Here is a 13358-nt window from a genome sequence, read left to right on the forward strand (position 1 = left end):
CAGTGGGACTACACATTTGGGGTACACTGAATACACAGTGGGACTACACATTTGGGGTACACTGAATACACACTGGGACTACATACTTGGGGTACACTGAATACACACTGGGACTACACATTTGGGGTACACAGAATACACGCAGGGGTCACACTGAGTGTGTACTCCCTCCCTCCACTGCTGGCCTACCAGGGCTGTAGGGTGTAGTATCTACAAAGTTCACACCTATTACTTACCCAGCCTGCTCTGTCAGCCCCTCCAAACCACTCCCCTTCCCCCACCTCTGGCAGCAGACACATGGAATATAAGTTTCGGGTTCACCTTTTAGGTTGTGCATCATCATGATCCAGCAGGGATTTGCTTCACCAGATGGCTCTCACCACTAGGCTCTCAAGAGTAATTATAGACGGGGAATAGTTGATGGCCCTGCCAACCACGTATAGCAGCACTAATTACAAACAATAAATGACTGTGTCTCTCACCTTTCCCTGACACATCTCATTTTCCTTAAATGGCACAGCGGCCATTGTGATTCCACTGTGGCTTGAGCTGAGCAGAGATGACCCATTCTCTGCGTACATCAGTGCACCAACCTGTTTGTTCCTCTCTGCGCTCCGCCTGCTCCTGCTTCTCTTCACCAGGTTCCTTAGGATCTGAGCCTGGGTTTGGGCTGAAGTGGTCTGGGTACTCATCAGCACAGTGCCAAACTTCACCTCCTTGTTTTCACGACTGGACAGGGTGGCTGCCTGAGCAATGTGCTTCTTAGCCAATTCCACACGTGTACCGCTGCAAACTGAGCCGGTTCAACAAGAGAAAGAAAATCCATTAAAAATGTACGCAGTCTCTGAGGGTGATAAATCCTGTGACTTAACAAACAATTTCCTGGAGGAGCTCATTTTGTCATACAACATCTGTGGAGGAAAGAAATTATTGATGTTTCAGGTCCAAAACCTTGCATCAGGACTGAGAGTAGAGAGGAGAAAGTGGACAAACATCTCACCTCTCCACTCCCACTCTCAGTCCTGATGCATGGTTTTGACTTGAAACACTGATAATTCCTTTTCTCCCACTGATCCTGCTCACCCTGTTGAGTTCCTTCAGTAGATCCTGTGTTGCTCCAGATCTAGCATCTGCAGTTATTTGTGTCTCCATTAGTAAGAAGCTGTTTATTCAAATGGAGATGAAGAAATACATTACTATCAGAGGATCATTAATATTTACAAGTATCCTTTCCAATGGGCCATAAATCACTGAGTATATTCAAGGTCAACAGACACTGATATTTGGTGTGCAGTGAAGAGGCAGGAAGTGAAACTAACACCATGACCTTGTTGACAGGAGGAGAAGACATAAGGAATCCATTCCTACTCTTTAGGGTTTTGAAGAATGAGGGGTGACCTTATTCAAATATATTAGATCCTAAAGGGGCTTAAAAAGGGTAGATGTAGTGATGTTTCCACCAGTGGGAAACAATCAAGCAGGTCACGTAGCTACAAAATATGGGGCTAGGCATAAAAAACTGAGGTGTGCCAACATTATTTTTCTTGGAGGGTAGAAGTTCATTGGAGATAGATAATATTTAAAAGATTGAAGAATTGAGAGTTCTGTGAAACTGGCACAGAAGAGGAGTTGAGGCCTAAAGTAGATCATCCACAATGGAAGGCCATCTTAAGGGACCTGATAGCACAGTGCTACGTTCTAATGCACTGTCATCCAACAGATGATGTTCTGTGTAGTCCACAAAGTCAGCAATCTGCTGTCTGAGAACCACAAGGCCCAAAGATATGGTGTGGGAAAATTTTTGTCAGCAGGTCAGGGCATCGTGTGTCGTACATAGTTCAAAAACAATGTCCTGATGCCACAGGTTGGCCAGGAGACCAATTATGGCTTCGCCTCATCTGAAGTAGTGCCGGGAGATTTTTTTTATCCCCTTGAAAGAGCAGATGGTGGTGGCAATGAACATTCCTACCAGCTCACCTCTATAATTACTGACACAGGTCTCTGTTGTCTATTTTTCTTCATTCACGTGCAGGACCAAGCCAAGGTTATTTTTACTTCAGGCTTAGCCCACATTCCTTGAGCTCTACCTAATGGTGTACTAGGGATCATATACTTAATGCTACTGGTTCATCACTCTGAGCACATTAATATCAGCTCTGTCCACCATTCCTTCCCAGGTGAAGGTGAACTTCAGTTTAAATAGTGGTAAAGACTTCCATCTGTGGCCTTCTCTTGGAACATAGGAGATTGAGGGGTGACCTGATATAGGCATATAAGATCACAAGGGGGATAGAGGGGAATGTGGATGAAAGCACAGTCTTTCTCCTAGGGAAAGGATTGCTAAAGATAAGAGGACATACTGCAGGTTTAAAATCAGAGGTGAGAGATTTAAAAGAATAGCTTATTTACATAAAGGGTGATATGCATTTGGAATGAGCTGTCAGAAATAGTGGCTGAGATGGATATGTTAGCAATATTCAACAGCCATCTAGATAAGTACATGGACAGGAGAGGGTTAGAGAGCTATGGGCCAAATGCACTAGATGGAACTAGTTCACTAGAGGCACAGTCAGCATGGACAAGTTGGGCTGAAGGGCCTGTTTCCATGATCTATGCCTATGGCTATAACTTTCTGTGTTTGTACAGTATTGTATCTCAGAGTTATGTGCTGTCAGGGCTCTAGATGGCAGTCTAGTCCACAGGTTCATCATGGAAGGTGGTAATCTGATTTACCTTGCATCTTGATTTACCTTGGATTTACAGGAACAAATCAACATGGGGAAATAGCCAGTTGTCTCACTGAAGGCTGCTTTGTTGACAGATCTTGTCCAAAAGTTGTCTGAGCTTTCATGAAGACACAAGAGCATTACTGATGTCCCTTTCTTGTATACTGATTCAGCACCGGCCTGTCACCAAACCTACTCACAGCACAATTTGTTCAAAACCTTGAACTACTTGGAACCTGACACTCACTGACACCCCCTCCACCACCCACTTTCTCCATTGAGAAGTGTCCTTTCGTTTCCTTCACTGATTCTGCTTGAGACCAATTAGATGTGACTCAGTTGCTGAAATTCAGTGACAGAATGTGGCCCTGATGTGTGAACTTATCACTGAACTGGCATTCTTGGGAATGAATGAATTGTTTAATTGTCTTACTTAACTGGAGATATTGGTTCATGTAGAGAACAGATCAGTCACTTTACACATTGTCTGCATGGTGCATCATTACAATGTCACAATGCAGATGGAGAGTGTAATGTGAGCTCATCTGTATGATTCCTTTCCAAGGTTGTGTAAGTGTTGTTACTCATAAGAACACAGGAAGCAGGAACAAGAGTTGGACGTCCACCCTTCCTGCCTGCACTCCCTTCACCAAAATCAGGCCTGATCTTGATGAAGGGAGTTGCGTGGAGGAAAGGTAGGATGTCCAGCTCAGCATGCATGACTTTCTTTATTTATCTCAAACCCCTTCATGCCTGGGAATCTATTAATCTTTGAGCTGAGTGACCGAGCTTCCACAGCCCATAGTACGTAATTTCAAAGGCCATGTAAGTAGATAAGGTGGTAAAGATGACAAATGACATGCTTGACTTCATTGGTTAGTACATTGACTACAAGAGTCAGGAAATCATGTCACAGCTGTTTATAATGTTACATACCTCAAGGAGATCTCGTGACTTTCTTGTGAGAATGATGTAATGGTCTTTTGGAGGTCACCTGATGTAATTTTCCCGCCGATGTGAGGTCACATGATGACATGTTCACCACGGGTATAAAAGGGAAGACCCCTGGTGACGCAGTTAGTTTTCCAGCTAGAACTTAGTGTCTCCGTTCCGTTGCGTATTTGTTTTATGACGCAGTTTCATTTTTAAAATGGAGTGTTACGTTCCATTGCAAGGTACAATAGTGCTGGATTGGCAGTTTACCCATTTCTGCCAGATTTGTCGATGTACCTTTTCAGTAGTATTGGAGAGTGAAGACTTTAATCGAAGTACGGGATATGAAGGATTAAGAGAAGTCGGTAATGTTCGGCAGTTTAATAAAGGATCGACTCTATTGAGTCTTCGTTGAAGAAGTAGCTACCTGCATTGAAGATAACTCCTGCCAAAAGAGAAAGGTAGTTCATGCAGGATTTGCTCGCCAGAAGAAAGGTCAGTTGTTTTAAGCCGTTTATTTTCTTCATCCTGAATCCTTTTGGACAGAACCAGCAGGAAAGTCAAGTCTATGAAGAAATCCTTCTCCAGAGAAGTTTCTCCCAATTGAATGTATAAATCTGTTGGACTTTAGAATTTACCATTTTAAGAACTGTATTTGACTTTACCGCTTTAAGAACTGTTTTCACATTTATCGCTTTAAGAACCAGTACCGAGTGGCGATTTGTTGAATGGCCGCATAGCGGTTAACTTCCAGTTAAGGTTTTCGTTTTTTTTTATTGTTTATCCGTGTTTAATAAATGTTTGGTTGTTTTTATATAACCTGACTTGATTGATATTCATTGTTGCCGGTTACGTAACAGAAATTGTAGGGGCTCGTCTGGGATTTTGTTCCAAAATTTTGAACTTAAGTGCTTGTTTAATTGCCATTCTGATTTGAAAAGGGAATTACCTGATTATTTTTTAGTTTGATTGGTGTGTGAGTGGTATTCAGCTGTAATGAATATTGACGACTTTATGGATTCGCCTCACCCAGAGTTTTTAGCGAATGCAAGAAAACCTGTTGTATCGGAGATTGCTAGGAGGTTGGATATTAAGGGAATTACGAAGAGTACTACAAAGGCCTTAATTCAAAGAAAAATCGCTGAGCATTATATCAGTTTGAAAATGTTTGATGATGAGATGTTAGATAAGTTTCCAATGAGCAATCTGGAAATGCAGTTACATCTTGAACAAATAAAGTTAAAGCAATTGGAAACTGATTTGGAAAGAAGTCGGTTAGAAGCTGAAAATAAACAGAAGAATTCAAGGCTAGAGAGGCCCATAAAATAAGGGAATTTAAAGAAAGAGAAGCTGAAAACCAGAGGAAATTTGAGCTAGAGATGGAGAAATTAAAGTCCGGAAATCAGTCTTCTGGTTCTAAGAAACAGTTTATTGCTAGTCGTGAGGTTATTTTGGCTCCTCCATTCAATGAAGCTGAAGTGGACAAGTATTTCCAGCATTTCGAAATTATTGCTCTGAGTTTAGGGTGGCCGAAAGAGCAATGGCTAGTGATGTTACAAAGTATAATTAAAGGCAAGGCACAACAAGTTTATACAGCTTTAAATGCTGAGCAGACATTGGATTATGATATTGTTAAACAGCATTTATTGAAGGCATATATGAGTTGGTTCCGGAAGCATATAGAGAAAGATTCAGAAATTTGAAGAAATCTGTGGAAAAAACCTATGTGGAATTTGCCTACGAGAAATCTGTGTGTTTTGAGAGATGGGTTTCCTCTAAAAATGTGAATGGGGAGTATAATAAATTAAAAGAGTTGATTTTACTGGAGGAATTTAAAAGGAGCATTCCTGTTGAAGTGAGGACATACTTAAATGAAAGGGACACTGCTGCATTGCAGGAGACTGCTAAATTAGCTGATGAGTATGCTTTAATTCATAAGAATAAATTTTCTCCAGGTAGAACTTTTAAAAGGAAAATAGCACAGAGAGTCAAAGTAAACCAGAAATTAAATCTAAAGTTAGTCAGAAAAGTAAAGATGAAGGGAGACATGTGAAGGAAAGACATTTTGGTATTATTGGTAATTATTGTAAGAAACCTGGACATGTAATAGCTAACTGTTTTCAATTGAAAAAGAAAGAGAAGGAAGCAGTCCCAGATGCTTGTGTGCAGCATATTAAAACACCTGTAAATTGATAGAGTTTGATAAATACTAATGAAGTTTTGTTAGAGTCTGACCAGGTTAAGAGGGGATATGAATCTTTTATAACAGAAGGCTTTGTATCCTTGAAAGAAGGGTCCAATTCAGTACCAATAAGAATACTTAGAGATACTGGAGCTTCTCAATCACTAATATTAGACAGTGTGCTAAAGTTTAGTGATGAGTCTGATGTTGGTGAGGTAAACAATATAAGAGGAGTTGGGAGTGCCCTTATGCTAGTACATTTACATAGAGTAAATTTAAGGTCAGGATTAGTTACAGGGGTTGTTAAAGTAGGATTACAATCCTGTTTACCTGTGAATGATGTTTCTCTTTTGTTAGGGTATGACTTAGCAGGTGGACAAGTTTTTCCTGAAGTGCATTTAACAATAAATCCTAATTCTGAGGAAACACAGAGGGATTCTAACACAGATTCTTCCTATGTTGTAACAAGAGCTATGGCTAAAAAGACTGATGTACGGGATGAGGTTGTTACCCATGACAGTTCAAATCAAGATTCGAATTTTGAGGATGTATCAGAAACTTTTTTACCTACATTAGTTGATCAGGATTTTGGTAGTAAGTCTGACCATGAAGATTTGTCTTTATCTCAGAAGGAGATGATAGCAGAGCAGGGTAGAGATCCTGAGATGGTTAAATTAAAGGAACAAGCTCTTCCAGATAGTGAAATTAGGACGGTGGCAGTAGGATATTATTTTGCAAAGGGAGTATTAATGAGAAAGTGGAGATCGCCTATAATTCCTGCTAGTGAGGAATGGGAAGTTAATCATCAGGTAGTAGTTCCTAAAGTTTATCGAAATGAGATTTTAACTATGGCTCATAGTATTCCTTTGGGTGGTCATTTAGGTATAAAGAAAACTATGAACAAGGTTTTTAAACATTTTTATTGGCCTAGTTTAAGAAAAGATGTAGCGACATTTTGAAGAACATGTCATACATGTCAAATTGTGGGTAAACCTAATCAAGTTAATCCAGTGGCCCCACTGCAACCAATTCCAGCATTTGGTGAGCCGTACTCAAAAATCATTGTAGACTGTGTAAGTCCTTTGCCAAAGACTAAAACTGGACATCAATACTTGTTAACTGCTATGTGCACAGCATCTAGGTTTCCAGAGGCAGTACCTCTTAGGAATACAACAGCCAAAACTGTGACAAAGGCTCTTATAAAATTCTTTACTTATTTTGGGTTGCCTAAGGAAATACAATCAGATCAAGGTAGTAATTTTATGTCGGGATTGTTTCAGCAGATAGTTTATAAACTGGGCGCAAAACAGATTATTTCAACAGCCTATCATCCAGAATTGCAAGAAGCCTTGGAGAGATTCCATTCTACATTAAAAACTATGATTAGGACATATTGTGTGGAAAATGAAAAGGACTGGGATGAAGGTGTACATTTACTACTTTTTGCAGTAAAGGAGCCAGTACAGGAATCATTAGGTTTTAGTCCTTTTGAACTTGTGTTTGGGCATAGAGTTCGAGGACCTTTGGCCTTGTTGAAGGAATAGTGGATTAATAAAGAAGTACACACTAATTTGCTAGATTATGTTTTAAAATTTAAAGAAAGATTATATAAAGTTTGTAGCTTGGCAAAGGAAAATTTAAAATTGGCTCAAGAGAAGATGAAGACGTGGTATGATAAGGAAGCTAGGATGAGGTTATTTAAGCCTGGAGATAAGATGTTGGTTCTTTTCCCAGTGCAAACAAATCCATTACAAGCTAAATTTCATGGTCCTTATGAGACTAAATCTAAGGTAAATGATGTGGATTACGTGATAAAAACCCCAGATCGAAGAAAGCCAATACAGCTGTGTCATATAAATATGATAAAATCGTATTATGAGAGAGAAGCTGCTACTATGACTGTTGTGGTCAATAATGAGTCTGATCTTTATAAAAACTTAATGGATGATTCATCTGAAACTCATTTTAAACCCAACATTATTTCAGCCAGGTTACCAAGTTCAAAAATTCTAAAAAATATTGATGAAAAATTAGCTGATTTACAGCCAGAGCAGAGAGAGCAGATGAAACAGTTAATTTTTTTATATAGAGATTTATTTCCAGACATTCCTAGAAGGACCACTGTAGCTACGCATGATGTAGATGTTGGAGATGCAAAATCCATAAAACAACATCCGTATCGAATGAACAGGGAAAAATGTGAACTTGCCGAACAAGAAATTAAGTATATGTTAGAGAATGATATTATTAGATATTCTAATTCCAATTGGAGTTCACCGTGTGTTATGGTGCCTAAGCCAGACAATAGTATTAGGTTTTGTACGGATTACAGGAAGGTGAATGCTGTGACGAAAACTGACGCATATCCAATCCCTAGGGTAGATGATTGTGTGGATAAAGTTGGACAAGACAAATTCCTTACAAATATTGATTTGTTAAAAGGTTATTGGTGTGTTCCATTGACGGATAGAGGTAGAGAGATTTCTGCATTTGTAACCCCATCTGGGTTATATGAATATAATGTTCTTCCATTTGGGATAGAGAATTGCACCAGGTACTTTTCAGAGGATGATTAATAGTGTGATTCATGAATTAAAAGATACAGATGCCTATATTGATGATTTAGTTACAGGAAATAATACGTGGAAAGCACATATTACTGCGGTGGAGAAACTATTTGAGAGACTTTCAAAAGCAAACTTAACTATTAACTTAGCTAAAAGTGAATTTGGTCATGCCACAGTGACTTACCTTGGTTATGTTGTGGGTCAAGGAAAATCAGCTCCTGTTCAAGCAAAAGTTCAGGCAATCTTAGAAGTACCCACTCCAACTAGTAAGAAAACTCTCAGAAGATTCTTGGGTATGGTAGGATATTACAGAAAATTTTGTAAGAATTTTGCGAGTATTGCTCTTCCATTAACTAATCTCTTGAAGAAAAATGAGAAGTTCATTTGGACAGAGTCTTGTCAGGAAGCCTTTGATAAATTGAAAACTATAATATGTAGTCAACCTGTACTCAAATCTCCTGACTTTGAAAAGCTGTTTTTGTTAGCTGTAGATGCTAGTGATGAAGCTGCAGGAGCAGTGTTACTTCAAAGAGATGATGGTGATGAAGTTGATCGTCCGGTAGCTTATTTTTTTTAAGAAATTTAATGCTCATCAAAGAAATTATTCAACAATAGAAAAGGAATTATTATCTCTTGTTTTGGCTTTACAACATTTTGAAGTGTATGTTAGTACTACTCATAAACGACTCACAGTTTATACCGATCATAATCCGCTAGTGTCATGGTCCGGTCCATGAAGTTCGCATTCCAGTTCATGGTCCGGTCCATTGACCTTTGCTCCAGGTTTTCCTGTCTACCCAGTTTCTGCTCCTGTTAAGCACTAATTAAGGCAGCTGGTTCTCGTTGGGGCTGGCTGCATAAATACCTTCAGAAACCAGGGCGTGGCTGCTGGATTGTTCTTGTCCTTACTCCTAGTATCCCTTCCCCTGCCTTCTGCTTTCTTGCCTTGCCTGAAGTTCTTGTCTCGCCTTGCATTGCCTGAAGCCTTGCCTTGTCTTGCCGGTAACTCTCGCCTCGCCTGAAGTTCTTGCCTCACCTTGCATTGCCTGAAGCCTTGCCTTGTCTTGCTGGTAACTCTCGCCTCACCTGAAGTCTTGTCTTGGAGCCATGCTGTACTTAGCTCCCTTCCTGTCCCTTGCCTCCGTCGGGTAAGCCAAGCCGTATTGCCGTTACCCTGCGGTGGGTTCGGTCCCTTCCTGTCCCTTGACTCCATCGGGTGGAGATCCGTGCCCTGCCCAGGAGGAGCTACAAAACCTCAAGCCTCGAGCCTCGCCCCAAACCAAGCGAACCAGTACCAAGTGGCGATTTGTTGAATGGCCGCATAGTGGTTAACTTCCAGAAAGTGCATTTCTCCACTTTCAGTTTTGTCTATTTTTTAACCAACAGTTGTATATAAAAATTGATGGATGACAATCCAATTCTAAATCAGGATCTGAGTTATGGGTTAAAGTAACAGATGGTAGAGATGGATGAGTGATGATGTTGGTAAAGGATTGAACATTACTCTACATGGTAACTTTGCCAGCAACACCTCAAGACCTAACATCATTCACTTGATTCTTAAATCAATTATTTGATAGCTCAGAAGTGATCAAAACACACCAGTCTCCAGAACCTAGAGGCTCAGTGCAAATTGAAGTAGGCTATAAAAATTATTCTGAGCTCCACACTCAGTGGCCACTTATTAGGTATCTTCTGTACCTAGTAAAGTGTCCACTGAGTGTATGTTTGAGGTCTTCTTTTGCTGTAGTCCATCCATTTCAAGGTTTGACATGTTGTGCTTTCAGAGATCTCATTAGCAAGGTGTTTTTGCCCACAGAACTGCTCACTGGAACTTTTTTTTTTGTTTTTCACACCATTCTCTATAAACTCTATTGTAAAAATCCCAGGAAATCAGCAGTATCTGAGATACTCAAACCACTCTGACTGGTATTCCATGGTCAAGGTTATTCAGATCACATTTCTTTCCCATTCTGAAGTTTGGTCTGAACAACATCTGAACTTCTTGACCATGTCTGCATGCTTTTACGCATTGAGTTGCTGCCATGTGATTGGCTGATTAGATTTTTGCATTAATGAGCAGGTGTGCAGGTGAACCTAATAAAATGTGTAGCTGACAGAGCAATGCTCAGACGCAATGCTTGTTTAATTGCTGAAAGGTGTTTATGTGCAGTGCTGTACACTAAAATAATGATCGAGAGCTGGGCTAGGGTGGATGTTTATTGCACAGCTTCGAGATAGTGCACAGAAATGAGAGTTACATTGTTAAATCACCTACTGAGGCCTCAGGAAATGATAAACCCTTTTACAATCAACTGAAATACTCCTCTAGTGTGCTTGCTGTTATAATCTACGTTTACCATACTGTGAATGGGTGCAGTGAATGCATAAATCAAAGTAATGAGTACAGGAGATGGGATATTATGTTGAAGTTGTATAAAGCATTGGTGAGGCCTAATTAGGAGGATCGTATGCAGTTGTGATCACCTACCTATGGGAAAGATGTAAGTAAGGGTGAAAGAGTACATAGAAAATTTACAAGGATTTTACTGGTTCTGGAGGACCTGAGTTACAAGGAAAGATTAAATAGTTTAGAACTTTATTCCTTGGAATGCCAAAGACTGAGGGGAGATTTGATAGAGGTATCCAATATTATGAGGGGTATAGATAGGGTAAATATAAGCAGGCTTTTTTAACTGAGGTTGAGTGGAACTACAACTAGAGGTCATGGGTTAAGGATGAAAGGTGAAAAGGCTAAGGAGAACATGAGGAGTAACAACTTCACCAAGAGAGTCCTGAGAGTGGAATGGTGCATGCAAGTTCGACTTCAACATTTAAGAGAAGTTTGGATAGGTACATGGTTGGTAGAGGTATGGAGAGCCATGGCCCTGGTACAGATCAATGGGAGTAGGCAGTCCAAATGATTTGGCACAGACTGAATGGGACAAAGGGCCTGTTTCTGTGCTGTGCTTTTCTTGACTCTGTGAAGGATAACAGGGTTTGAAAAATCAGGATTTAATATCAGGTGGGAATGAGGGAAAGATGTAGGAGAGAAAAAAATGGGGAGTGTCATTGAGTGTTCACTCATTAAACACTATAGCTTGTTTCAGAGAGCAAAGTGAACTTTTCAGCATGCTTATCATAAATTATGATCTCCATCCCAGGATGTGTGCTCAGTTTGAAAATAACTGGAGTAAGAGTGGACAGACTCTAGTTTTCTCAAGACTGAAAGCAAAGGGACTGAATCATAGGCTTTTGAGATTGTTCATCTGGATATAGAAATTATGTATTCTTGAGGCAAAACTTAATCCATCCAATTCACAAGGAGTGACTAAAACTGTAAGAGATTCATGTATTAAAGACAAGGAATTCTGCAGCAACTTCTCGGGCCAGTAATGAGAATGTCCAACTTTCCCATGACAGCCAGGAGCCCATCTAAACTAATCCTATTTGCTTGTGTTTTGCCCATATCCTACTAAAGTTTTCCTATCAGTATAGATTCATTTAGTCAAATAGCATGGAAACAGGCCCATTGGTTCCATTGAAACATCAAAGGAAATGAGGAATGAAGTCCAACAGAAGAGACAGCAGACGCTGGAATCTGGAGCAATAAACAACTAGCTGGAAGAACTCAGTAGGTCGGAGGCATCTGTGGGAGGAAAGGAATCATTGATGTTTTGGGTCAAAACCCTGTTCTGGCATAGTTTCTTTATTTTCCATTCCTTTTCTTTTCTTTACCTTTTTTTATATAGATATTGCTCGACCTCGTAGTGTGCAATGTAGGACAGATATTGCTTGACCTCGAAGTGTGCTACCAGGGAACTGTTTTTGGACCATTAATTCACCAGATAATCTTAATAATACCAAAAGATATGCATTTTCGAGGATTATAAATTCTAGGAGACAATGTTCCAATGTCATGGGGTCATACAGCACAGAAACAGGATCGTCAGCCCAATTTGTCCATGCTGATCAAAATGCCCAACCAAGCTAGTCCTATAACTTTCTAAAACTTTCCTATCCACTTACTTGGCTAATTGTATTTTATAAGTTGTAATTGTACCTGCCTCAAACAGTTCTTCTGGCAGCTCATTCCATATACTGACCACACTATGTGCAAAGAAGTTGCCCCTCAAGTTTTATTAAATCTTGTTCTTCTCATCTTAAACCTACTCCCTCTAATTTTTGATTCCCCAACTCTGAGAAAACGACTGAATGCATTCACCCTAACTATGCACCTCATAATTTTATACACCACTATTACCATTCAGCATCCTACATCCCTTCATTTTGAAACCTCCGAAATTTCTACTCCAAAAGCTGAGGTGGCTCTGTCGTTGATTGACAGGTATCCCCTGACTAAGGCAATGGAAGGAAGATGGGGGCAATGCAGGAAAATGACATGGAGGTGGAAAGTCAACCATGATCTGGATAAATGGGGAGCAGGTTCGAAGGGCCAGAGTACTTCTCATATGTGAGGGACAAGGGGTTGCAGATGCTAGAATCTGGAGTAACAGTTACTAACAATCTACAGGCATTCTGCTCCCTGCCACCCAGACCTGTAGTGATTTATGTTATGGATTTATCCCCACTGGCCTCCAATGAAACATCTTACCCTTCTTACAATTCTCATAATTCTCTTTACTCCATGGCTGGGACCTTAAATGTTTAAGTGAAGTGATGCCTTTTGAATTGCTCAGCAGAAACCTATGTTGCCCTGCACCACTTTGCGATGCAAGAGATAATGATTTGGATTAAAATGGTTTCAGCTACCAAGTGATAAAGAGGAACTTTTGGCAGCACAACACTGGTGAAGAACAGTCCATAATATTTCATCAGTTGACATTTACAACTTGTTGCAAACTCTTGTTGAAGGATTATGGAAAACAAAACAATCAAGATCAATACAATTCACGGCCGACCTGCTGATGGAGGGTGAGATGGACAGAG

At 40.1% G+C, this 13358-nt stretch overlaps 1 protein-coding gene across 1 annotated transcript in view; it reads right to left on the reverse strand.

Moving 5' to 3' along the window:
• The window catches only part of LOC140193014 (dynein axonemal heavy chain 6-like), a gene marked incomplete at its 3' end in the record, with an annotated part of 382778 nt that overhangs the window by 83287 nt on the left and 286133 nt on the right, over positions 1 to 13358 (reverse strand). The window contains exon 42 of the mRNA XM_072250467.1: positions 594 to 793. Coding sequence (XP_072106568.1) covers positions 594 to 793 — 200 coding nt within the window. The remainder of the gene's footprint in view (positions 1 to 593; positions 794 to 13358) is intronic.

The sequence above is a fragment of the Mobula birostris genome, unplaced genomic scaffold, assembly GCF_030028105.1.
Source record: "Mobula birostris isolate sMobBir1 unplaced genomic scaffold, sMobBir1.hap1 scaffold_348, whole genome shotgun sequence".
Taxonomy (NCBI): domain Eukaryota; kingdom Metazoa; phylum Chordata; class Chondrichthyes; order Myliobatiformes; family Myliobatidae; genus Mobula; species Mobula birostris.